This window comes from Astatotilapia calliptera, chromosome 3, assembly GCF_964374335.1.
Source record: "Astatotilapia calliptera chromosome 3, fAstCal68.1, whole genome shotgun sequence".
Lineage (NCBI taxonomy): Eukaryota > Metazoa > Chordata > Actinopteri > Cichliformes > Cichlidae > Astatotilapia > Astatotilapia calliptera.
In genome coordinates this window covers 75,845,118-75,872,407 of record NC_137424.1, presented here as the reverse complement: position 1 = coordinate 75,872,407, position 27,290 = coordinate 75,845,118, and the positions used below count along the sequence as shown (strand labels likewise).

General features: G+C 42.7%; 2 protein-coding genes across 2 annotated transcripts; both read left to right on the top strand.

Moving 5' to 3' along the window:
* Positions 1-4,904: 4,904 nt before the first annotated feature.
* LOC113019656 (serrate RNA effector molecule homolog) lies at positions 4,905-15,774 on the top strand. The gene is made up of 20 exons (XM_026163432.2): positions 4,905-5,058; positions 7,026-7,148; positions 7,610-7,720; positions 7,808-7,951; positions 8,038-8,098; positions 8,184-8,481; positions 8,556-8,785; positions 10,482-10,595; positions 10,676-10,808; positions 10,897-11,024; positions 11,822-11,883; positions 13,001-13,079; positions 13,188-13,352; positions 13,483-13,653; positions 13,731-13,884; positions 14,185-14,297; positions 14,900-15,131; positions 15,216-15,317; positions 15,438-15,552; positions 15,636-15,774. Exons 2-20 carry the CDS (start codon positions 7,030-7,032, stop codon positions 15,709-15,711), a joined length of 2,607 nt encoding a protein of 868 aa, XP_026019217.2. The 5' UTR covers positions 4,905-5,058; positions 7,026-7,029; the 3' UTR covers positions 15,712-15,774.
* Positions 15,775-22,855: 7,081 nt separating this feature from the next.
* LOC113019735 (nuclear factor 7, brain-like) lies at positions 22,856-25,397 on the top strand. Its single transcript, XM_026163555.2, has one exon. The coding sequence runs from the start codon at positions 22,867-22,869 to the stop codon at positions 24,241-24,243; it is 1,377 nt and encodes a 458-aa protein (XP_026019340.2). The 5' UTR covers positions 22,856-22,866; the 3' UTR covers positions 24,244-25,397.
* Positions 25,398-27,290: the final 1,893 nt, after the last annotated feature.

The window sequence follows — 27,290 nt, the reverse complement described above, 5'->3', positions numbered from 1 at the left end:
CCATGTGAATTCATGGATTTTTTTTTCACATTCTGTCTCTCACAGTTGAAGTGTACCTCTGGTGCAAATTACTGACCTCTGTCATCATTTTAGGTGGGGGAACTTGCACAATCGGTGGCTGACTAAATACTTTTTTGCCCCACTGTAACTGAAGAAAAAAAATGGCATTTACTTCCAGGTACATTCTGGTGCTGATACTTCAGGTTTTTGTCCTTTATACCTCTTCCTTGAAGGGCATGAGTTGTAATACACGGTCCAGCTGTGTGTAAATTGTGCTTCATTTGTATAGTTTACACACTCAGCCAGCGGTGGAACTGTTGCTGCAGCTGTTGGTGCTGATGTCAGAAGGAAGAGGATCTATCTATTTAACATTCATGGTGTGAGTAAGACTAAAAACACACCCTCACATAATAAAAGTATTTCTGCTGCTGTGATATTTTTGTTAGTATATTGCCAGGGAAGCGTGACTGAAAAGTAATGAGTAAATAAGTGCTAGCAGGATATTGTATGGAATGAGAGGAACTAAATGTAAGGCAGAATTCAGTTTAAAAAAAAAAGCGAGCTATTTATTTCAGGCTGGGGAAAGTCATTAACAACAAAGTCCAAAAAGGTGAGCAAAGAGAAGACCAATAAAGCATGAGGGAAAAGAGAAACACTTGGAATAAACCAAGAATACTTCTAAGAAACTTAAGCCAAATGCATCATTTGCACAGTGCCAGCTACACTTCCTCATTTTAACCCTCAGCTCCAGGTTCTCTATATATAAAATAAGTTCAGACGTTGTGGAGCTTTAACCTCAGCTGACGAAAACTAAGAATGCACTTTAAACTGTCGAAGAAAAGGCAACAGTTCAATCAGACTAAATTAGAACTTGTGATTTTTGATTACGTTGAACCCTAAAATGTATCGTCTTTGTCATGTCGTATTATGTTGTAATTTCATTGGCTGTCAGAAACTGCTACACGTACATGATCCTCTGTTGGTTGAGTCTAAGGCTACGTTCACACTGCAGGCGAAAGCGCATCAAATCCAATTTTTTTTACCCTATGCGACCCATATCCGATCATGGTGTGACAGTGTGAACGGCACAAATCCGATATTTTCATATCCATCTGGGTCACTTTCGTATGTGGTACTGAATCCGATACATATCTGATGTTTTAGAAAGCGACTGCTGTTTGATGGTCATGTCGCATTAAATCCGTCTTTTACGTCACTGACACAAGACAGACGCCAATTATCAGCTTTGACAAGATGTAGTGTATACTGTTATTGATGCATCTCGGCTCTTTCTTTATACTTGCACAAAAAAACGTTGACTTCCTGGTTCTTTTAGATTTGTGTATATCTAAATTCTGTTTCATTTGTTGTGCCGTAAACTTAACCAATCTGATCTATTGCAGCCATCGCCTCTCTTACCCCTGTGTTACATATTCACATAATCTTGTGAATATGTAGGTGGCTAATGTTTAACTTGGACGTTTCACTTATTTTTTGGTTTTTGGTTTTTTTGTATGTTATTTTTAAGAGGACCTGTTTTTGTTGTTGTTCACTTTGTTTTTAGCCAGCAATATTTGATCGACATTTTATTTGGTCACTAAACTGCCAATTCAATTTATTTCTAAAGCACCAAATCACAACAACAGTCACTTCAAGGTGCTTTATATTGTAAGGTAGACACTACAATAATACATACAGAGAAAAACCCAACAATCATATGACCCCCTACGAGCAAGCACTTTGGCGACAGTGGGAAGGAAAAACTCCCTTTTAACAGGAAGAAACCTCCAGCAGCTCAGGGAGGGGCGGGGCCATCTGCTGCAGATGCAAAGACAAACAAGAAGCTCAGCTTCTAAACAACATCACCTTGAAGGCTCAACTTCTTCCTGGTGGTTAATGTTGTGGAGCAGGGAAATTATTTTACTGCTATTGTTAAAGAATAATCATCATCACCATTGCATTAATAATATAATCTGTAGTTTATATTGCATTCAGAGGTTGAACAGTGTGTGTCTTTCAGAAAGACTAAGTCACAGGCTGACAGGAAACAGGCTTGCAGAGAGTTTGCAGAAGTGAAACCAGTCTTAGGTTATTTTGAGCAGCAGGCCAGACGAGGCCATTTGAATTACTAGGTTATTCAAATTGATCATTGCTTTAACAATGTAACAGATAGCTTTAAGATGGCCTTAAGATGTTTATGCATACAAGTTATTATATTAATTTTGTATTCCAGGTGCAGTTATAACTATTTTATACATATTGCATATCTGTGCTTATTTGAGTTGATGTTCAGGTTCATTAATGGTCTAAAGCTTCACTAGTGAGAGTGTCTAGATGATCCATGCTGAGGGAAAACTAGAACATAGAAGGAATTGCAATACATGCTTACAAAACACTTATATCAGTTTATTTTAATATCTTTTATATGTTCATATTCTTGTATTAAGCTTTTAGTAGGGGTTCTTGATTAAAACATTTATTTAGTAGATGACACATATATAGTTTCAGTTGTTACATATCTGAGTGTGGCTTCTGCCTCTGTCTGGTTAGGGGTCAGGAGCTAGTCGGCGAGGTGAAACAGGGTGCAATTGTGGTTAGCACACAGACACACACACACTCAGTTAGAGAGAATCATTTATAGGTAAAAGTTTAATTATGTTTTGCTTGGGGTTGCAAAAAGAGCAGTTTGTCGCAGAACTGCTGCTGAGGTGTCAAGATGACAAGCGAGCATCCGGCAGTGACAGGAAGCACCTGTTATGAAGATAGAAGATAATTGTTCTTTCAAATTGTGTCAAAAGTCGTTGTGGTTTTGATATTGACGTATGTGTATATATCCATCAAACCCTGATGCTATAAAAATCTGTGTATGCTTTGAGGAAGTTGAAGACCAGTTCTTGTCTGGAAAGGGAGCTGTTCTTCCCACACGTGTGTAGTCATTAAAATCATTGTTTGACCAAGAGCTTCTGGACCATGGGTGGTTTGTACTCTCCTTCCTCAATTTTGAACCTTAACAATGTGAAAGAGAAACATTTCTATTTTTTCATCACGATGTCAATTAGACCTGTTTGTCACCTGCAGGTTCACCAGGAGGACAGAGCGAGCACAGAGGAGGCCATACTAAATCTGCTGCACTATCACTTTTTCTTGTGCTGCTTGTTGTTGTCACTGCTGCTCCTGGTGGTTTTTTAATCTACAGAAACTGTAAAGGAGAACGGAGTAAGCCTCCTGCCGAGCAAGGACACAAACTGTCCCAGATGTCTCCTCATTCAGATGTCAGCACCTCCATCAGTGAGCTCTGTTATGTGTAACACATATACACTAAGATATACTTCATCACTCCCCAAAGCAACAACAGTAAAGACTATTAAAAAAGAAAACCAGAGTAGAAGAAGCTCTTTTACTGTCAGAAGGGGTCGCCACAGCTACACGTGTTTAGCACATGAAACTAAACATGTTTGATTTGGCAAACCAAAAGGATTTGTGTCACTTTGGAGAAGAAACACTCCAGAGAAACTTTAAACAAACTAGTGGAGAATCAGTATTAGAATATGATAGAAATCACTTTAAAAGAACCTGAAGATAAATAAGTAGAACTCTAAATAATATTACTTTGAAAACTGAGTAAAAAGCTAAATAAAACACAAAAGAGTGACATAAGGCTACATTTGCCCAATGTGAACGACTAAAATAAAACTTTATAGATCTGATCAGAAGCCATTGTTGCTTTTGTTCAACAGTGCAGAGTATGTGAGGCATCATCCACAGGAGTCGACTGAACAGTGAAATGCTGTTATGACCTGTTTATAAGTCCTCATTTCTCAGTTTGCACATCCCCGACTCCTCTTCCTCCCTCTCATTAGAGATGAGAGCTAAATAGCTGAGGAAGAAACAGGAAGGAGAGACAACAGATTTTGATCACACTGAGAAATCCTCCGCTCAAAGCTACACTATAAAAGTGATGTCTGGATTTATGATCTAAGATGTTTGGATGCTCATGATATTTTTTTTTGCATTAAATATGTTTTTATCATCACTTTAAAGACAGAGAAAAGGTATATGAGTTGCATTACACATTCACTATGCATTATATTTGATTTCTCATTTAAAAAGACTTCAGAGCTCTGTCTGCTTGATCAACGTGGCAGTAAAATGTTGACTTTTATTTCACTTTATTGTCTCCTGTGCTATTGTATACATGTGTTTCTAGTACACATATGTTTGTGTATCTATTTACCAGATCTATCTGTCTGTGTGCTGTAAATAAGTTCACATCATGGCAGCGTGACCGGCATCAGAGTGTCTTTTACTCGCTGATGGAAACAATGACGAGCTGTTTTTTCATTTTATCATCACAGTCAATGTTCACGTGACTCAAACTTGGGTTGGGATGTCATCGATCAGGCCTGATGGTTTGTTTTACACACATCTGGTAGTTTGGCAGCTTAGATTTTTATACTGATGTCTCTAATTATTATTAGGATTGTTGTTTTAATTTTGAAATTTAAAAAAAAAACATGCTGTGATGGGACAATAGAGAGGAATTGACAAACTCTGCTAAGTAAAACAATCAACCCTAACCTGATCGTCATTCACGAATTAGAAGAGGTGAAAATGTTTTCACATATTTATTATCTCTTAAACTCAGTTGATCTCAGTGAGGTTCTTGGAGATTTGGATAGAAAGGGGTGACATGTTGCAGGAAAGCAGAAAATGTCATAATGTTGGAGTATTTAAAAAACTTTAAATTTTGTGCTGTTAAAATTTTAACTGAAGTTCAATGGCACAGCTGGCCAAATACAATTCTCGCGGAAAACAAAGAAGAGTTCTCAGCTTCCTAGAAGTGAAGATAAAACGCCACGACCCCTTTATTTCAACGAGTGTGTGTATTTACCCAGTCTGACCTCGAGGCGGCGCATTGTCATTGGACAGACGAGCGGTAGTGACAGGAAGCGGAATTGTCGTTGGATCATTGTGCTCTTGGAGCTGGCGGCGGGATAACTGTGCGGCTGCTGGTAGCTGTGACGGGCTTGTTTCTGAGTTTAAAACAACAAATCTCAGGTAAGAAAAACACCTTAAACTCAAAAATACGCACAGATAAAGTAGCGGGGCCGAAGCGGAGGGATACATCTCTGTGAACAGGTTCATCTGGCTCCGTGCTAACGAGCTAATTAGCAGCTGTTAGCTTCGTTAGCTATGAAATGCTATATGCTGCTAATGGTAGCGTTTGATTTGTCTTAGTGAAAACTTTTAAACCCTTAATATTTGCGTCTCCTAACGATCTGGGGCTGCCGGGAGTTTGCGACGAGCCTGTCCTTAAATTAAAAGCTTTTAAAGAACTCAAGGACAGGAGCTAGCAGGCTAATTAGCAGCCAATGTATCAGTGAGGAGTCACATAAACAAACAGAGTTTATAATAAATATTTCAAGATAAACTGTGAAAGAGCAGCGATGTTTAAGCTGATACACACTGCTGCTTATGTGCTTTTATATTAGCAGAAGTGGAAGAGGGCATAAGAATGATTGTTAAGCAGAGGGGCGTTTCAGCTAAGGATGTTTATTTCCTCAGTAATGTTGATTTTCCTATCTCAGTTTTTCTGTGAGAGCAACAGACCGGTCAGGCTCTGTGGTTTCTCATTCAAGATCTCCTGCACGTCTCAGGAAAATTTGTAAAACCTGAAGCTAAAGTAAGAACATTAAACATTGAACCTCTTAGAATTCTACACAACGTGAATTGCATGAAAAGCACGTCAGTGAGTGAAGTAAACATATCAGCGCAGAAGCGGAGTTTGAATTAATATTTATAAATGGTAAATGGCCTGTATTTGTATAGCGCTTTATTTAGTCCCTAAGGACCCCAAAGCGCTTTACACATCTAGTGTACACCCATTCATGGTAAGCTACATTGTAGCCACAGCCGCCCTGGGGCACATTGACAGAGGCGAGGCTGCCAAACACTGGCGCCACCGGGCCCTCTGACCACCACCAGCAGGCAACGGGTGAAGCGTCTTGACTTCTTATGACAGCGGAGTTGTGGATATGATGGAGTCTGTCCAGTGCTTTGCTGGAGATTCAGAATATGGTTGAGGGTCTAATACAGAGTCGATGAGTGGTGGCCAAAGTCGAGAGACTAAACTGGATCATTAAATACAATTAAGCAAAATAGAATCAAAATATTTTCTGCTTCAATGCAGCGTTCACATCTGGTGTGAAAGAAAATTAATGCAAATATTGGAAACACAAAGTGACATTCAACAACCTCATTCGACTTTAAAGGAATAGCTGTGAGAGACTGAAGTGACCACCAATCCGAGTGAAGAACTGTTGATTGACATATAACGTGGTTATAATTACACTCACTACTATGTTACATGACAATCAGCTGGATTCTTTACCGTTATTGGTAGAGCTCACTTTTCACTCACTCACCTGAAAGTTTACCATGGGTCCCGCCCACTTCCCATCACCTATAGTTATTTTTCCCCTAATTTCCGGCTTCTGGACAGACTTTCCTCGCTGATAAACACAGTCAGGAACCGTCACAGCAGATGACATTAAAGTAGATCAAAAATCTTCATTCCTGATGTGAAAAATAAAACACAGTTCCTCTGAGTGGCGATGGTTTAGGACATTAAGTGCGCTTATTACCTGCAGCAGAAGGTATTAGGCTACACCCCTGAGAGGATTTCACACACCTTAAGGAGTCAGTGTGGGTTTAGGCGCTTAGAGCGTTAAACCTGCAGGCAGGAGGTGATGGGAGTCAATCTAGTGTGGGAGATTTGTGCTTCTCTTGGTCCTGCGTTGGTGTAAATTTATTGAATTTACAGGTTTTTCAGTCGCCACCTTCAGCCTCACAGAGCCTCTTAATGTGCATTAATTAACTAAACTCTCATAATTCTCTGAATTTATTTAAGGTTTATTTTGACAGTTTGAACAATTATTTATTTGAACACCTTCATACTTGGTGATTTAAAGTTGCTGAATGATGCAGAAAGAATCCCTGATGTCAATATCTGTTTGCTCCTTTAGACCGATGGGAGACAGCGATGACGATTTGGATCGGAGGAGGCGGGACAAGTTCAGGCGGGAACGCAGCGACATGGAAAGGTCACGAGAGCGCGAGGAGAGGAGGAGAGACGACTGGCCCGACAGGTGGGAGCTGGTGACCATTCCGATCGTTATTCGTTTTTAATCCGGAGAGAAAGATCTGATGAGCCGACGCATCTGACAGTCAGAGTTCAGCCTAAACCTACAGAGGCTCATTTACTGCATCAAACTGCTGCAGAGCTGCTGTCACAGAGAGGCAGCTGCTGCCATCTAGTGGCATAGATGTAGTAGTGCAGTGATGTGGTCCTTTGTTTAACATTGAAAAGTTTCCCACACAGCTGTATTCTTTATGCACGCCGTACTTATCCCTAATCACATCTGACACATTTGTTTCAGAGTTCATACAGTTTGTTATCCAGCTGTAAACATCTGTCCTAACATCAGCGTATGAATGAGACATGTTATTGGAAACTGAGTCATCAGGATTTATTATGGCTGAAGAAAGTCGCCGACTTCATCCCGACAGGTTTGTCCACTGTGTGATGTCAGCTCTCTGTTTGTTTCAGGGACTGGGACCGTGGCCGCGAGCGGAGGCGGGACTATGACCGCGGCCGCAGAGAGAGGTTTTCTCCGCCCAGACACATCAGCCCTCAGCACAAACGCATGAGGAGAGAATGGTGAGGCCTGTGTGAGAGAAGCAGCTGCAGACTTCAGGTTCTGCTCCGTGTTCCTGCTGTGGTTAATAATTCTCGTTTCACCCTCAGGGACGACCACAGGGGGGAGCCGTACCGCTACGACCTGCCATACGGAGGCGGCGGGGCTCCATTTCCAGGGGCGGGGCCTCAGGGCTGGCACCCAGATTTTCCTCACCTTCACCCACATCATGGAGGCCACCCTCTGCAGGGCAGGTGAGCTCAGTCAGAATCATTTCTGCCCCCTAGTGGCTCCAACAGTTTTCACCTGGATTATTTATTACCTGAGTTTTGTGTCTCAGGTTGGGGATGGTGGATCCAGACCTCCCTCCTCCCGGTCCTCCTACCATGAGGAGCTTTAAGGTGGGTCTCTGATTTAAAAAAATAAGGAGGCATCAAAGCGTCTGTTTGGCGAGGTTATGACATCACGTCTGTGATGCGTTTGCAGGAGTTCCTGTTGAACATGGAGGACAGCGTGGACGAGACGGAGTCCGTGAAGCGCTACAACCAGTACAAGCTGGACTTCAGGCGGCAGCAGCTGCAGGACTTCTTCCTCCAGCACAAAGAGCAGGAGTGGTTCCGCTCCAAGTACCACCCCGATGACATCGCCACGAGGAAGGCAGAGTCTCTGGCCGCCCTCAAAACCCGACTCGGCGTCTTCCTCTTCCTCATGGACAACAACTGGCTGGACAACGTATCGCTCGACATGGACCACGCCCCTGCCATCATTAAACTCCTCGATGCAGGTAAACTGGACAGGAAGTGAAGTGAAACGGGGTTTGTATGTAATAAAGTCTTTAACCTGTGTGTCTCTGTGCAGCTGTGATAAAGATGGAGGGAGGAACCGATTTTGACCTGCAGGTCCTCGAGGTTCAGGTGAATGCAGCAGGAGCCGGTGGAGATGCGAGCGGAGGAGGAGGTGTAGGCGAGAAGAGTCAGGCAGATCCCAGCGGAGGAAGCGTGGGTGGTCAGACCAGCTCAGAGGCGACTGTAACTCAGACGAAGGAGACGGCGAGCGGTGATGCGGGCGATAACAAAGACACAGAGAAGGTGACGTCTTCGAATATCCTCAGCATTGTTCCCTCTAAGCTGCGCGCGTGCGCACTGCTGGCACCGTCTCTGCGCACAAAAAAAATCTAACCTGAATTGAAATTAAAATTAAAACGTTAACAATTCTGTTTTGCAGTGTTAGTCAGTGAGTGACTGGCTGCTCCTGTATGGGATTAGAACGATGCCACCTTATCCCATAGTCCAGCCAATAATGCGATTTACATTCGTATATACGCAGCTAATCAACGTGGTCGACAGGCTATGACAGCGTCCTTATGTGCGACACTGGTGTTTTAGCAAAGCGGCTGATGTGGAGTGAAGCCACGTTAATGACAACGTGAACAACCATTGGAGATGTGAGCAGGACAGACGAACAATAGACGGACAAAGTGTGGACTTTATACCAGTTTTTAAATTGTGTTGATCGGCCACGTAAAACCAGAGTTATGATAAAAATATCTGCAATGTTTGGTTTTCTTCCTGAATACTGTCGTTGTTTATATTTACTGCGGGAGAAACGGTAAAAACAGCGTTTTATAAGGAAAACGCTGGAAAGCCTGTGAGCAAAAACAAAAACAAAACCCAGCCTTTCCTATTGGTGGAAAAATGTACCATGTCGACCAATCAAAAAATGATATGGCAACGTGGCATCTAGTTGTTAAGAAACGGGGGGAAGTTTTAGGAGTGACGGCGGTGCTTTGAGATGTGAGAGATTTGCGATTTTTAGCTCAAATCTTGTGTAGTTAGTGTGTAGTTAGTGTGTAGTGTAGTCAATAGTTTTGTTGTGTGTGTCAGAACAATGAGGCGACTGCTGAATGTTACAGGTGTTACAGCAGTGATACATCTGCTGTTGTCAGGCCTGCAGGTATCAGGCTGTTGTTCTCCTTCATCTCATAGTGGACAGAAATTATTTTTTGGAGCGGCACAAATAATTTGTGTGGCATCAGATCTGATGCAGAACAGCTGATTGTTCTGTAAATAGTTTGAAATGTTTATTTAAAAAACGCCTTGGCTGCTTTTTTAGGTAAACAGCTGCAAAAAACTTATTGTTATTGTTGTTATTTGCAAAACTCAGCTACTTTTTTGAAGAAGTAACTATATAATTAATTGCTCAACATTGGTCTTTATTTACTGTATTTTGCAGACAGAGTTACAGACTCTCTCCCAGACTCAGACTCATGATACAAGTTAGAGCTGTAAAAGTTGTGTTTTCAAAATTGGAGTTCAAGTTATTTTTACTTCCAATAGTGTTAACATGCTACAGGTCATGAACAAGATCTTTTTAAATTTTCATTGTAAGTGGGCTAAAGCAGTTAATTAAAAGTAGTCTATCATAAATGTAAATGTTGTAATTTGATTATTTTAATAAACAAGTAACTTGGATGGATTCGATGCTGGCGTGACCACAGTGAACACGTCTGCTGTTGCTCACAGTGGTCCAAGGGACGCTCAGGGAGTTTGTGTGTTCGCTCAGACACATGAAAAATTAGAGGGAACATTGATCCTCAGTTTACTGAACTGGACCCAGTCTCTTCCTGTCTGGGTCACATGACTTATTGAATTATTAACTACTGTAGAGAAGAAACAGGTCACGGGTTGAGTGACAGTCTGTTCAGTGTTACGTTAAATAATCACATCCTGACACACAACGGCGTTCAGACTGACCTTAACCATCCTATTTTCTTTCCTCTCTCAGGGCTCAGCCGACGCCAAGCGTAACGGGAAGAAGGAGAAGGACGACGACGAGGAGGAGGAGGAAGAGGAGAAGAAAGAAGAAGAAGATGAGGAAGAAGACAAGAAGACCAAGAAAGTGAGTCGTTTGTCTTTTGTCGCTGATGCTGATGGTCCTTAATGTTACATCGCATTGTTAATCCCTCCTCTTTCTCTCAGGGCAGGAAGAGGAAACGCAGCCTCTCTGCTGACAGCGGCGAGGGCAGTGCCTCCGACTCTGACTCCTCCCACTCTGATGGAGAGAAGGATGAGGACGAGGAGAAGGAGGAAGAGGAGGATGACGGAGAGGATGGTATTTATTTTAAACTCTTTTTTTGAACTCTGAAATGTTGAAACACTTCTCAGACTTCAGTCTGAAGTGTTTTGCTGGTTTGTTTCAGAGCGTCGTAAAGAGCGAGGGAAAGAGAGGGAGAAGGAGGCTCCACCCAAGCCCCGCCCCCTCCACCTCACCACCTCCCTATTCATCAGGAGCATCCCGCCAGAGGTGTCCAAGGATGAGATCACAGCTGTAAGAAAACATGCCTTTACAGGGTGAAGCAGTTGTTGCTAAACTCAGACTAACATTTGAGGAACTGCAGCTCATTTTTCAAACCTATAGGTTGGCACTGTTTAGGCTCCTCCCTCCAGAGAGTAGGACGTTATTAAAATAAGTTTGGACAAGTAAATAATGACAAACCAACAAAGGAGGAAGGTTTTTAATTATAGTCGGAATTCAGCAAGAAAAATTAGGTTGTTTTTAATGAACCAGCACTGCAATGTGTTCATGCTCCCTGGGAGAAATCTGACCATTTAAAACAAAACTGTGCAGAACTATGAAATACTGCACCATGAACTGGTTTATTTATTATTTAACTTATAAATAGTTCGAAGTAAAATATCATTTTTACCCAGAACATTTTTTTTAGCTCAGAAACTTTCTTTGTTTGTGGTGTTGAAGCTGAAAGCTGTGATTTTGACTTACACATATGTGGACATCACATTTTGGGTTATTTAGACTAAAATACTCAATTTTGCTCTACAAGGGCCTGATATCCACTTACGAGGACTTTATACTGCAACTGTTCTATTGAAATTTTAAACGTATATCCTCATACGTGGCTCTTATTGTTCTTAGAAACAAAAATCAGGTAAAAAGAAAATCTGGTAATTCTTTGTTTTTACATTCATCGGGTCCCAATGTGCCCAGATATCAAAGAGGAATTAAAAATGCATGTCATGGAAGAGTTCGGGTCTTAGGAGGTTCAAGTTAGAACACACTTGTGCACATCACCTGGCTCTCTGCTAACCTCCTTCATGTGTTTGCAGCTGTGTCACAGATACTCAGGCTTCCTGCGGGTGGCGCTGTCGGACCCTCAGCCCGAGAGGAGGTGAGAACAAAAAAGTGCAGTCGCGACACCTGCATCAGCTCCTCCCAGCTTCATCTGCCATTAAAGGACTGATATGTAAAGTGTAGCAGATTGTTTAGTTGTTTATAAATAAACCAGATATATATATATATATATATATATATATATATATATATATATATATATATATATATATATATATATATATATATATATATATGTATGTATATATGTGTATATATATATATATATATGTATATATATATGTATGTATATATGTGTGTATATATATATATATATATATATATATATATATATATATATGTATGTATATATATATGTATGTATATATATATATATATATATATATATATATATATATATATATATATATATATATATATATATATATATATATATATATATATGTATATATATGTATATATGTATATATATGTATATATATGTATATATGTATATATATATATATATATATATATATATATATATATATATATATATATGTGTATATATATATATATATATATATATATGTATATATATATATATATATATATATATATATATATGTGTATGTATATATATATATATATATATATATATATATATATATGTATGTATATATGTATGTATATATGTATGTATATAGGATAGGACATCAAACACCGTGTATTCTTATCAATGCATGAAACATGCAAGTTTATAATCTGTTGTCCTTCAGTAAAACGTTCCTTGAAAGCATCATTTCACTTGCCGTTTGCATTTATACAGGAAGTCAGGTCTTTAGCGGCGTCCTCCAAAGAAAAACGATATTCTTCTCTAAGCAGGACGACACTGTTACTATAGTTCAGGAATCACATGAAGTTTTGTCCTGAAAGCACCAATTTTAATTATTTCTCCAGTAAAATTAGCATTTTCTAGCATGAATATGAACAACAATACAGTTTCACCACTCAACACTGCGTTGCCTATGGATCGAGACGTATTCACGTGTTTAAGGCGCTTTATCTAAGAACTGCCCCGCACCACGCTTCTTTTTTTTATCGAGCGGTTTTAAAAGCATGGATTTGGAAGCGTTGCTCTTTAAACTGAGCTTCAGTAAATATTTGTGCTTCAGGTTCTTCAGGCGCTGCTGGGTGACCTTTGACCGCAGCGTGAACATCAAGGAGACGTGCTGGAACCTGCAGAACATCCGGGTACACACACACACACACACACACACACACACACACACACACACACACACACACACACACACACTGGTGTGTCATGGGTGATTATAACCTCCTCTATGCTGTCTGCAGCTCAGAGACTGTGAACTCGCTCCGGTGGTGAACAGAGATCTGTGCCGGCGGGTTCGCAGCGTCAACGGTCTGACGCACCACAAACCGGTGGTGAGGAACGACATCCGACTGTCGGCCCGACTCGTCCACAGCCTGGACCAGAGAGGGGAGCTGTGGACCGGACAGGTGCGGTCTTTAAATGTGCTCAGGCTCAAGGGTTCAGAGTCAGAAGCACCAGTCAGTCAAACACTATCTGGGCACTGCATTACCCATAACCCCCTCAGGACTGACATCATTCCTCTGTGTGTGTGTGTAGATGGAGACCAACCCCATCCTGAAGAACATCACAGATTACCTGATAGAGGAAGTCAGCGCAGAGGAGGAGGAGCTCATCGGCGCCTCTGGGTGCAACACCGATGACGCCGGTGACGCCAAGGACCCTGCCTCCTCTGACGTCACCTTGGAGACAGATGATAAGCTACTGAAGGTGGGAGGAGCTTCATGTAGATCAGGCGCTGCCTGCTTCATGTAAGCGTGTATTTACATGTGCATGTGTGTGTACAGGTGCTGGACCGCCTGCTGCTCTACCTGCGTCTGGTTCACTCTGTTGATTATTATAATTTCTGTGAGTATCCCGCCGAGGATGAGATGCCACACCGCTGCGGGCTGATCCACGTTCGAGGACCCCTGCCTGTGGGCAAGATCACCGCAACTGAGGGTACGCACGCGCATACACTGCAGATCAGCCGTTCATGGTATATTTCTAGGAAAACAGGACGTGGTTTCCTAGAAACCAGAGACGCATAAAGTCCTTCTCACCTGTGAATAAGACACACTTACCTGGGGTGTGTCACAGCAGCCTTTGAACCTTTATGGAAAATTTCGCGGTATGATGATCTGTAACTCGAACACATCACAACGTGTTTTTAGTTTATTTAATCTCAAAACACTTCGAACTACAGCTCCAAATACACGGCTGCAAAGTTGACGTTAGTGTTGCTGTGCTCTGATTGGACAGTGAGTGAACACCAGCGGATGTGCGAGGAGCGCCTGGCTCCGCTGCTCTCGCCCTCTGAGACTCTGAGTGAGGAAGAAGCGACCAGGCTGGGGAAGAAAGACCCGGAACAAGAGGTATGACACACCGCCCGCCAACAGATGTGTCCCACATGTGCAAAAGAAAAAGAAAAAAGTGCTACTTCCTGTTCCTTTCACAATAAAAGCCCTTCATATTATCCAACTACTGACTTTGAGATTATTAGACGACCTCCTGAGCTGCAGCTTATCACAAAACGATTCAGATCAAGTCTTGTCTTTGATTTTACAAGTTCTAATTTTGTTTTCTTAATTATTCCTCATCAACTACAAGAAAATGTTTTGGAAGAAGGAAGTAAATTCTCATAATTACTCATTAAAACAAGAAAAACACATGCAATGTTACCTTTTTATTATTATTATTATTTATTTTTTTGCTGTCAAAATAAAATTAAACATTGTATTGTCGGTGTGTATATCTCCACTTTAAGTGTCGTTAATTCAGGATTGTATTCATAATTCATTTGGCATTTCAGAAATAAAAAAAAACAATAGAGATTTGCAGCTATAGAAGGAATGACCTTTTAACAGCGTACGACCTTTTCATAGAAACCACCATAAACACAGTGTGTACATGTGAGTGTAAACAGTTGTCCCAATGACGAGCTCTCCTCCCTCCTCTGTGTGTCTCACCTGTGCAGGTGGAGAAGTTCCTGTCCTCCAACACTCAGGAGCTCAGCAAAGACAAGTGGCTGTGTCCTCTGAGCGGGAAGAAGTTCAAGGCTCCCGAGTTTGTGCGCAAACACATTCTCAACAAGCACGGCGAGAAGGTCACCGGTGTCCGGCAGGAGGTTGAGTTCTTCAACAACTTCTTGTTGGACGCTAAAAGACCTGCCCTGCCTGAGAACAAGCCCCTCCCACCGCCTTCACCAGGTTGTGCCCCTGGGACTCTGTTTTGCCTTCTATTCACGTTACTGTTTTTTCTTTTCTGATGCGTTTCCTTCTCTCCGCCTTTAGCCGCTCCTCCGGGTTTACCAGGATTTCCCGGACAGTCGCCGCAGCAGCAGAGCCTTCTGGGATATCCGCCTGGAGTCAGACCACCCATGCCCGGTTTCCCAGGTGTATATAAACACAAACATAATAGAATTTAATTAAGTATTTAAAATGAAAAAATTCAGCTTTGCTTTTTCAGTGCAGTGATGCAGTCGTTTAAGGTGTATGTGTGTGTGGGTGTTTTAGGCGGTGCACTCCACCATCCACCAAACCAGTTTGGAGCTGGGCGGGGTAACTATGACAACTTCAGAGGTCATTTAGGAGGCGGCGGGGGGTTTTCTGGGAAACAGCGAAACAGCAGGTAAAGAACATGCGCCGTGACGACAACACAGTGGAGTGTATGAATCACATCAGTTATCTCACTGTGTGTGTGTTTGTTTGCAGGGGCATGCGAGGCGACCCTCGCTCCATCATCGAGTACAGAGACCTCGACGCTCCGGACGACCTCGACTTCTTTTAAGCACCAGAAGCCCCAAGATTGTTTTTTTTTTTTTTTTTTAAATAAAACACTTTTTTATTCCTACGTTTCCCATGATGCCGTTCCTCTTCCTCATACCATTATCTTTTTTCCTACATAGGACAAACTGTAGAGCTGTGTGTGTGGGTGTGTGTGTGCGTGGGTGTGTGTCAGCAGGACCAGTGTTACTGTCAGTCATTAGTGATGATGATGATGATGATGCGTGCCACTTTTCCAATAAAGACCAGTACTGAAGGACTGATGAAGGCTCGTGTGCTGCTGTGAGAGGAGCTGCACCCTTTGAAATCTTATTTGGATGTTTCCACAGCAGACAGGCTGATGTAGCTTCAGTGGCTTAAAAGTGAAGATGTAAACACACAAACTTAATAAGTGAGAATTCGTGAAGTTTCTCTCTGTTGCGATGTTACGTTTCAAACCCTTTGAAGTGCCTGTGTGCTCTTGTGTTATGTCCTAGGTCACTGGACAAGGTGCAATACATGGATGATGTCCACACACGGTGACCAACAGCGCACACTCCACTAGTGCAGTTGCATAAGCACAACATGTAGATTATGTGCTCAGAGCACCCTGTATGAAATAGAGAGGTAAGGCGTTAATTGAGAGCTAAAACGAAGTGGTGCTAATCTGCTGTGATCAATGTTTTCTACAGTCACTGGTTGTGATATTCTAGTATGTAGTTTATTTATTATACAGTTGTGATAAGTTGAATGCTTAATTATTTTGGTATAACTGAGGCATAAACGGTCCAGTAAACAAACTCAGTATTATTGATTAAACAATACAGTCACAGTGTAATCTTGTGTAGATCAAAGTGTAGATACAAAGTCAAATGTGTGTACACAGCTCTACAAACACGAACAGGCTTCTGTGACAGGCTGGAAACGGAAAAATTTAAAATTTAAACCGCCTACTTTTAAATTCATGAATATTTAAAGCGATTGGTCTACAGATGTGACAGTTTTTGTTTTCCAAGTGTAAAAATGTTCAGGGGAGAGTTGATGCTTATCTCCAAAAGTCCACGGTGAAATAATGGCAGTGAGTCAGGCTTTGGGCTCGGACTCCTCTCACTTAAATAAGTCTAGATCAAAAAGTAATCACCTGTCCTCTTATGATTCCCATAATTATTTTTAACATGCTACTGTGCATGAGTGGCGATGGTGAGGGGGAAAAAAGCACGATGCACACATACTAGGATGGTGGTGTGGTGACTGCAAGCTCAAAAGCTTTACAAGGAAAACCCGACATTGCCATCCTGGGAATTTCACCCATATCTAGTTCAAAACTACAATGATTACCAAGGAGGCACCCAGGTCCGTTATACTTCAGACACACGTGGTTCAGAGCGTCTCACCTCTACACACTTTCACTAAGGTGCAGTCAAACCAGGCGTACGTGGATAACCACCGCACACAGAAGGTCCCATCACCAGGGTTCCCAGTCATGCCCACTTTGGGCTTTCAGCTTCTTAATAAGGAAAACATCCAAAACATGAAAAAAGTCACCCTCTGTAGTTACTGCAAAAACACTGGTTCTCTGCAGCTACAAGAGGACCTCCTGCCAGTGGTGTGTCACAAAATTAAGAATTTTCACATTATTCAGAAAAAAAATTAACAAAACACAAAATAAACTGCATCTCGAATTTAGAGAAAATGAATGATCTATTTAATCTATTAGTTAAACCGCAGTTGGCAAAAGAATAGATGTTCTGTACTTGAATTAAGGTAAAAAAAAAAAAAAAAACACTGTTAAAAAATACTCTAGTAAAAGTTGTAGTACTGGTTCAACTTCTTTACTCAAGTAAAAGTACAAAAGTACAGCTCTGAAATGTACTCAAAAAGTAGCTCTTTAGAGGACGTTTCTATTTTTGTGCAAAGCTAACTGAACCTTGTGCTTTATTGACATGATGATAAAATAAGGAACAGCTGTGGTCCACTCTTTCACTCATCCCTGTTCAAGGTGGCAAAGATCACAGGCTGTTAAGTATTGCAGACTGAATTCATTTCCCCTGGCAATCGCTTACTATGTATATCTGTTAGGGGGTGGTAAGTAGGATCCTCATGTATTATCTACAATTTGGTGTATAGTAGGGTGGACGCTGGATGACTATTTGTGTTACAGGCCTACACACTGCACTATCTTGTTGTAGCCTTGTTGTTGCTTTTCAATCATTTATGGACTGGCATTGTTCCTTGTTTTATGGTCTTTTTTTTTTTTTTACTCTTAATTGTTTGTTATATTTTAATCATGCTTTTAAAAGGGGTTGATTTTCCTTTAGTGGAGGCACAGCCGCTTGTTGCGGTGGGCTACGCACTGTCACAGAGAGTAAAATGACTCATCCTACAGAAATTACTATCTCAGGTTTACTAGTACTATCACACCAGTGAACATCCAGGGTTTGGACATTGAAACAGTGGAGTACAACAAATACCTGGATGTTCACCTCTATAACAAACTGGACTGGTCCACAAACACAAATGCATTCTGAAAAAAGGGTCTAAGCTGTCTCCACCTGCTACGGCGGCTGAGATCTTTCGGGGTGAACAGGACTCTCCGAAGGACATTTTACGACACTGTGGTGGTGTCTGCTATTTTCTATGCTATGGTCTGCTGGAGTGGTAGAATGGCAGAGAGGGACAGGCTTAGGGCATCGGGGGGGTTCCCCAGGAGCATCTTCCTTGGAAGGCTCAACCCAGGGTAGCGGTCATGTCCAATAAGGGGCTCTGTTGGCTCTTAGGTGACGGTCTCCTCGCGGCTGCGTGCAGCGGGGCTAGGGGAGAGTCTGTGCTGATGGACGTGGGTTACTGACCTGGTAGCCTGGCTGCCCCTGGGTGGGTTCGGGATGGGCATGAGGTTCTTGGGCACTCCGTCTCTGGGTTGGGGCCCTGGCTGGGTCTTGGGGGCTTGGGTACTGGTTGGTGTGCTGCCGGGGTTACAGGGAGGCTGTTACATCTTGCAGGAGCTTTCCGCTCTTCAGGAACTCTCTGCAGGAGGGGGAGATACAGGAGAGGTGAAGGAAGATCTCAGCCTGGGCGTCTATTGTCTTATGTAGTCTGGAAGATGAGTGGATGGCGGGGTGGGTGCAGTTTTCTCTGTGGTGGGGTCAGGTGGGCTGTCCCGGGCTCTGTGGGGCCGGGCGACGCTGCTGCACTGGGCCCCGGTCCGGATGGGCCTGGGCCCCCTTTCCCTGGCGGGTTGCAGAGTATGGGGGTGCCTACTGGGGTCAGCGGGGGAGCTGGCCCCAGGGAGAGGTCACTTGCCCCTCCCTTCCTTCCCTCCCAATCTCCCGCTGCCTCCCTCTTCCCGTTCCACCACAATCACCCACACATGCAAGGCCTTGGGGTAAAGGTGTGTCACCGGGGTGCAGGGGAGGCATCCCCCCCTCTGTCCCCTTCTGGCTGCCTCTGCCTCAATTTTATCCCACAACTTAGACATTCACATTACTCACACTCTCATTACACATACATATAGGATCTTGGGGGTGGGCACGCTACACGGCATCCAGAAGACCATCAGGGTGTACACCTCACCCCTGGTGTCGTTGCCCACCTCTCAATTTTAAATACACGTAGATATTGAGGGCTAGCAGGAGGGACTATGCGCTTACCTGCTGCTCTCTGGCAGGTAGCTCCAAGCCCTCCTGGGTTTTAAATGCACCTTAGAACACACATGCATCAACACTACAATGAGCGGGTGGAGGGAGGTTTGGAGTCTTCTCACACCCCCATTCTCTGCGGCCTTTTGGAGCGGGGGGGCGGGAGGAGGAGTTGGCCATCCGACTGGGGTCTCGAATGTGGGGCCTCCCTGCTGCTGTGGAGTCGGGGCGGTCTGCCTCCCCCCACCGCAGGGAAAAGGGTAACACCACCTGGGTCTGGGTGCAGTTCCCCCCTCCAGGGGCAAGGGTACCTAGACCCGGTTCGTAGAGTACGCTTGGGGAGTGTGATTGTGCGTACAGCGTCTCTATGTCTGTCTCCACGTTGGTTGAGTGTGGAGTGAGTGCATATGAGAGCATGAGGGTGGGAATGGATGTTTGTATCTGTGTGTGCCTGTATGTCTGTGTCTATATGTCAGGTTGGGTATCAGACGCCACCTCTCTGGGGACACCTCAGGCCCTCCAAGGTTTGGAGGCCTATCTCCCCCCACCACCACTTCCCTGCCAGTGGCGGACTCCCTCAGGTGTCGGTGCGTTGGTGGTTCTTTGTGTCTGGGGGTGGGCGTCCAGGTACACACCGGCTCACTCCTTGGTGGCTGCTTATCGTGGCCTGGAGCCTGGGGCTCGGTCATTCTGGCAGAGCTGTTTGCCGGCGGAGCTCCCGGGTGCGTCACTGCAACTCCCCCTGGCTTCTGCTCCGCGGCTGCTGAGTGACCCCTCATCTGGGACTCTCCTCAGCTCTTTCTGGGACAGTGGCGCGGCTGCCCCTCTGTTGGTCTTCCTTGGTCTCTTGTGTTCTGGGGGCCTCTGGATGCCTGGAGCCTTGATCTCCTCCATTCCTGCTTCATGCCCTGGATGACAGGGCTGTGGCCAACTCAGTATTCTTCGTCCTCCAAACACGACGAGTTGAGTTTATACCAAAAAGTTCTACTTTGGTTTCATCTGACCACATGACATTCTCCCAATCCTCTGCTGTATCATCCATGTGCTCTCTGGCAAACTTCAGACGGGCCTGGACATGCACTGGCTTCAGCAGCGGAACACGTCTGGCACTGCGGGATTTGATTCCCTGCCGTTGTAGTGTGTTACTGATGGTGACCTTTGTTACTTTGGTCCCAGCTCTCTGCAGGTCATTCACCAGCTCCCCCCGTGTGGTTCTGGGATCTTTGCTCACCGTTCTCATGATCATTTTGACCCCACGGGATGAGATCTTGCGTGGAGCCCCAGATCGTGGGAGATTATCAGTGGTCTTGTATGTCTTCCATTTTCTGATGATTGCTCCCACAGTTGATTTTTTCACACCAAGCTGCTTGCCTATTGTAGATTCACTCTTCCCAGTCTGGTGCAGGTCTACAATACTTTTCCTGGTGTCCTTCGAAAGCTCTTTGGTCTTGGCCATGGCGGAGTTTGGAGTCTGACTGTTTGAGGCTGTGGACAGGTGTCTTTTATACAGATGATGAGTTCAAACAGGTGCCATTCATACAGGTAACGAGTGGGGGACAGAAAAGCTTCTTACAGAAGACGTTACAGGTCTGTGAGAGCCAGAGATTTTCCTTGTTTGAGGTGACCAAATACTTATTTTCCACCCTAATTTACGAATAAATTCTTTACAAATCCTACCATGTGGATTCATGGATTTTTTTTTTTCACATTCTGTCTCTCACAGTTGAAGTGTACCTCTGGTGCAAATTACTGACCTCTGTCATCATTTTAAGTGGGGGAACTTGCACAATCGGTGGCTGACTAAATACTTTTTTGCCCCACTGTATCATTGTGATGTTGTTTACTCTATTGCTCTCCTTTTCTTCTGCCTGTTATCTATTGTTAGCTAGTTTATTGTGATGGTGTTGTTTTTATTATGCTGATCTTTGTTGTTTGTTTTCTCTTCTGGTTTTTTATCTCCATACAGGTGATCCAGGTGTTTTGTTTGTCTTTCTTTTTTTTCTTCCCCCGTTTCTCACCATCTCTTCTCCCCTCTATCTTTCCTTCTCTCCCTCTCTGTCTTTCATCCTTTCTCCCTGTCCTATCCCCCAGTCATGTCTGTCTCGTCTTTAAAAAAACGAAAATAAAATAAATACATAATTATAATAAAGGTCATCCATCCATCCATTCGCTTCCGCTTATCCTTTTCAGGGTCGCGGGGGGCGCTGGAGCCTATCCCAGCTGTCATAGGGCGAAAGGCGAGGTACACCCTGGACAGGTCGCCAGTCTGTCAAATGGACCAATATGGACCATGATGATCCACTTGGTAAAGTAAATCCACTTGGCATCTTTCTTGGCCGTCAGACAACAATTCTGATGGCTCAAGATCCAAACGGGACAGGCAAAAAGGAAAAAAAGGAATGGCAGAGAGGGATGGGGATACTTGATAAACTGGTCAGGAGGGCCAGCTCTATCCTGGACTGTCTGCTGCAGTCCACCAAGCAGGTTGGGGAGGAGAGGATGTTGTCTAAGCTAACATGCATCATGGACAACAGCTCCCACCTCCTGCATGAGACTGTATTAAAAATTCATCTAAAAAAATAGATTTAAAAATGTTTTCATTTAAAATTAAATTATTAAAATATAAGTTACTTTAGTAATGTTTGAATACATTAAAATGATTTAAAAAATATTACATACATGAATTTACAAATGCATTATTTATTGTACAAGTCATTATTTATGCACAGAATTCTTTATTTTGATGTGTGTGGCTCGCTAGATTGGCCAGACGGAATGCACTTCTCAGTAAGGAGAACATGACGGCACACCTGGAGTCATAATGTCATAATTCATTTTCCAACAGGACGACAAACTCACATATACAATCAAGATAATAAAGGAATGACTTTAGGACCACTCTGTGAATGTTCTTCAGTGGCCCAACCAGAGCCAACCAGGCTTTAACCCAAATGGGCATCTCTGGAAGGAGCTGTGGACTGACAGTCTGATCCAACCTGATGAGGTTCTGCAAATATGAATGGTAGAAATGGTGGAAAAATACGTGTGTCAAAAAATCTGTATAGTATATAGTTCAACACAGTTGTTGCTACAAAGTGAAAGTTGAGTTGACTGAAACAGCTGTTTTTAAAAGTTAAAAAAAGAGCTTTGTGAAAGTTTAATGTAAAAAAATGGTGAATTTTACAGTAGCCTGAAATATGAATGAAGCAACATTAGTCAAAGGAAAGAAGCTCCACCTCTTACATGATTCAAATGCGACAAACCAGGAAACAGGAAGTTCTTCGTCCTCAGTAAAGAGAGACGCACAGACGATCAGACTGAGTTCAGACCAAACTAGCAGCTTCCTCTGAGTGAGTCCAGCTACAGGAGAGAAACGTGGAAAACTCCAACACTGCTGCTTCAAGCTGCTGACGCTCCACACACTGAATGTGAGTTTGAGCAAAACACGACTCAAAGGAAGTTTCAGTGAAGGTGGTAGAGGAGGGAGGGGAGCCAGGACTGACTGTACTTCCTGTCTGCTGTTTTCAGCTTCACTCACAGACTCAATGGCTTCCAGATCAGAGGAGGATCTCTGCTGTCCGGTCTGTCAGGAGGTCTTCAGAGATCCTGTTCTTCTGTCATGTAGCCACAGCTTCTGTAAAGACTGTCTGAAGAGATGGTGGAGAGAGAGACCAACACACGAGTGTCCAGTTTGTAAGGAATTATCAGTTTATGATCCACCTTTAAACCGAGCTTTGAAGAACCTGTGTGAGTCGTTCTTACAGGAGAGAGCTTCAGAGGCTCTCTGCAGTCTGCACTCTGAGAAACTCAAACTCTTCTGTCTGGACCATCAGCAGCCAGTGTGTGTCGTCTGCAGAGACTCAGAAAAACACACCAATCACAGAGTCAGACCCATCGATGAAGCTGCACAACAACACAAAAAGGAACTTCAGGAAACTCTGGAGCCCTTAAAGAAGAAGTTAAAGGTTTGCAAACGAGTTCAAGTGAAGTTTGATCAAACAGCAGAACACATTAAGGTCCAGGCCCGACACACAGAGAGGCAGATTAAGGAGCAGTTTAAGAAGCTTCACCAGTTTCTAGCAGAGGAAGAGGAGGCCAGGCTGGCTGCACTGAGGGAGGAAGAGGAGCAGAAGAGTGGGATGATGAAGGAGAAGATGGAGGCTCTGAGCAGAGAGATAGCAGCTCTTTCAGACACAGTCAGAGCCACAGAGGAGGAGCTGAGAGCTGAAGACGTCTCATTCCTGCACAACTACAAGGCTGCAGTGGAAAGAGTCCAGCGCTGCCCCCTGCTGGATGATCCACAGCTGCCCTCAGGAGCTCTGATAGACCAGGCCAAACACCTGGGCAACCTGACCTTCAACATCTGGAACAACATGAAGGACATGGTCTCCTACACTCCTCTCATTCTGGACCCAAACACTGCAAATCCAAACCTCATCCTGTCTGAAGATCTGACCAGTGTGAGACGAGGAGGAGAGAAGCAGCAGCTTCCTGATAATCCAGAGAGGTTTGAGAGTTATTGCTCTGTCCTGGGCTCTGAGGGCTTTAACTCAGGGACTCACAGCTGGGATGTTGAAGTTGGAGACTGTAAAGGATGGGGACTGGGTGTGTCAGCAGAGTCTGTGCAAAGGAAGCAGCACATATGGGCTGGATTATGGGAAATGGGGCTTGGTTCAGGTAAATATTCAGCATGGTCACCATCATCGTTTACTGATCTCTCAGTAGAGAAGAAGCTCCAGAGGATCAGAGTGAATCTGGACTGGAACAGAGGAAAGCTGTCGTTCTCTGATCCTGATACTAACACACACATACACACCTTCACACACACTTTCACTCACAGGATGTTTCCATTTATTGAAACTGGTGGTAAAGTGAAGGTGTGTCCGTTGAAGGTGTCAGTGTCAGTGCAGCAGATGAGTTGAGGATGATGATGTTTCTAATGTTGTTTCCTGTCAGTGAGTTGAAGCTGTTAAACTGCAGCTGTCCTCCTGCTGCCTCGTTGTTCCAAAGCTCTTTGTTTCTCTTTTAGTTTCACTGTTTCTTTCTGTTTCTGCTGTCCACCTTTTCACATACCATGGTAAGAAAAAAAGTGAAAGTAAGTGAAACAACTTTAAACATAAACTGAAAGGAAGCTGAACTGAAATTAAGAAAAAAAAAAACTAACCAGTGCCATAGTTATTCAATAACAGTGATTAAGTATACATCAAAGTACAGAAACTTGACTTTTCAACTCTCACATTACCTTAAATGTCATGCATCCATGGAAGTTTCACTTACTGTTTTTTCCATATTATTTCCAGCTCTGCCATCTTATTTTAGAAATCCTCTATCTTTGCATGATGTACAGTTTAAAATAATCAGTTTGTCTTGTATGGGGCCCTGGTGCCAAGGAAAGGTGGGCAGGAGAAGTGATAACGAACAATGAAAAGAGAAATGTGGTGCACTAAGACTCAACACACCATTGCACTAGTCTCTTCAAAGTGTGATGCCAGATGTTTGACATGTTAAAACTAAAATGTTGAGAAGATGTGCATCTTACTTCACCACTTTTTCTCACCCTATTGTTTCATGTGTGTCATTTAAATAAGAACAGATGTGAAAATTATCTCATCATCACATTTCTTTCCATTGTGTTTTATTAGGTGCTTTATAAATAAAGTTGGATTGGATATTGAATCTGTAATGACCAACATGAATACCACTGTAAAAACGCAGCTATTGATCAACCCATGTTAGTGTCATTCAAGTATCTAGGGTGGAACATGCAGCTCTCCTCTAGATAAATCTGGCACGCCACCTGAGTTTTAATCCTCAGAACCCCGTGCGCAGTAAACTGATAGTAAATTCTATCAGTGTATGTGTTGTACCTTACATCATACGAATTTCCTCCTTCAGGCTCCTTTCACTGATTTGAATTGCCTCACAGTTTACAGAGAGGAACACGTGTGAACATGTCAGACCTGACACTCGCTCCTTCCTCAGTTCTGCTGTTAATCTGCTGTTGAGCTGTTAGTTTGCTTCTCTTGCCAGAATTTTGATTCTTTGTGAATAAATTATTGTTGACTGTAGAAGATCACCCTGGGATTGAAACTTCAGAAGCAGTCATTTGCCCCACTCAAGCAATAGCCTATAAAATTAATTACTTTTTATTTTCTCATATTTTCCTGAAAAATAGTGATACGATCACTCATTTTGTCCTCCTTGTTTAGGATTTCTATGAACAAAATAAAATCCTCTCCATGGATTACTTATCCCAGTGTACCTGAAGTAAATAATAATAACTCTTGATAATACTGAAGGCTGCTACACAACAACGAACATTATATGCATTTCTGTGTAAACAAACCATGATTTAATCACACATGCTATGAACATCAACAGAGGTGATTTTAGGTGAACGTGGTGGAAGCCAAAATTCTAAAATCATTCACTGAAGGATTTTCATGCATGTGGACCAGCAGTTATGTGTGCTTCAAATAAATAACCAACAGACACTGAAAAGCAATGAAAACAAACAAACAGCATTCTCAATCATCCAGGTAAGTAAATCTCCAAAAGTTGATTCGGTTCATCTGGACATAGCATAACGTAGCGTTTTGTGGGAGAAAAGTTTCGTCACTCATCCAAGTGACTTCTTCAGTCTCAGCTGACTGCAGGTTTCCCCAAATCTTATAAACAGTTTTATAAACTGTAAACCACAAAACGCTACGTCCAGATGAACAGAATCAACTTTTGGACAATGAAAACAAAAGTTTTTAATTCTCACAGTTCAATTAGTCTGACTGTAGTACTTAGTTTGAACATGCTATCGACCAGTGTTGTTATTTTCAAAAGAGCTGTTTTAAATATTTGTTTCACACTTGCATATTAAAACACATTCAAAACGTAATCAAACAATACATATACAGAGAAGCTGCTACAGAAAGTTTAAAAAGACACATTTATAAACATCTTTGTGTCCAAGTAAAACCTCATGGCAGTATATAAAAGAGGATTCGTCTAGAGTGAGGTCTGAGGTCTGTGCGCTCCTGTAGAGTTATATGAGGAACATTATATTTTATTCCATGAATTCCTTGTAATGCTGTGAGTTTCTAGTGAACTAGATTTTTTCCTGTTTCCAGTATTTTCAGTTAACTGAGTCATCTCTACCCACATTACCTGCAGCTGGTCTCTTCCACCTGCTACTAGGTCACCTTCAGCATTGCTTCACTCTTTAAACTTGCTTTTCTAACTTATTGCAATATTTATCGCCTCTGGTATGCTCCCCAAATTAGCAGCGAAGGACACCTCTGTTATACAATAGAAAAGCTGCAGCTTGAAGCTGAGAGAACCCAAAAGCAAACTAACAGTTAAGTGGCTGATGGCTGATACCATCTGAGTCTGCAGACATCTGAGACATTTCAATCTACTACTTTTCAGTTCAGTAGGAGATTAGATTAACTTTTTGTTATACATTTTCTGTATAACATAAAACAAAGTGTGAATGATTTGGACCTCACACATCCACGCTTAAACCAGCGTTCCTCCCTTTCCAGGATGTGTACATTATCATCATTGAAAGAGTGTCCACTGGCCTGTAGGTCTAAAAAGACCACAGAGTTCTGGCCTGACGAGTTAGCTCTTCTGTGTTGTGCCATCAGCACATCCGACAATTCGCATATCAATGATCAAGAAACTGACCTTACAGCCTATTATTTGCCAGTGATACTAGTTTCAGTCATTATGCAAATGTACTCTTTATAAGGTTGGGGAAACCTCGTCACTTGGATGAGTGATTAAAAAGTTTCTCCCACTGAAAACACTACGTCCAGATGAACAGAATCAAATTTTGGGGATTTCCTTACTTGGATGATTGAGCAGAGCATCAAGACATTTATTTAGAGTGTTCTGTGTGACTCTTCTCTTTGCCACTGCAGGATCTTTATATTTGGTAAAATTTGGTTATTTTGCTACAATTAAGACAATTGAA

Bases quoted from the DNA above. Each gene is read 5' to 3' on its own strand.
- LOC113019656 (XM_026163432.2), top strand. From the start codon at position 7,030: ATGGGAGACAGCGATGACGATTTGGATCGGAGGAGGCGGGACAAGTTC. The intron at 8,482-8,555 runs GTAAACTGGACA...GTCTCTGTGCAG, and splicing joins CATTAAACTCCTCGATGCAG to CTGTGATAAAGATGGAGGGA. The intron at 14,298-14,899 runs GTATGACACACC...TCACCTGTGCAG, and splicing joins AGAAAGACCCGGAACAAGAG to GTGGAGAAGTTCCTGTCCTC.
- LOC113019735 (XM_026163555.2), top strand. From the start codon at position 22,867: ATGGCTTCCAGATCAGAGGAGGATCTCTGCTGTCCGGTCTGTCAGGAG.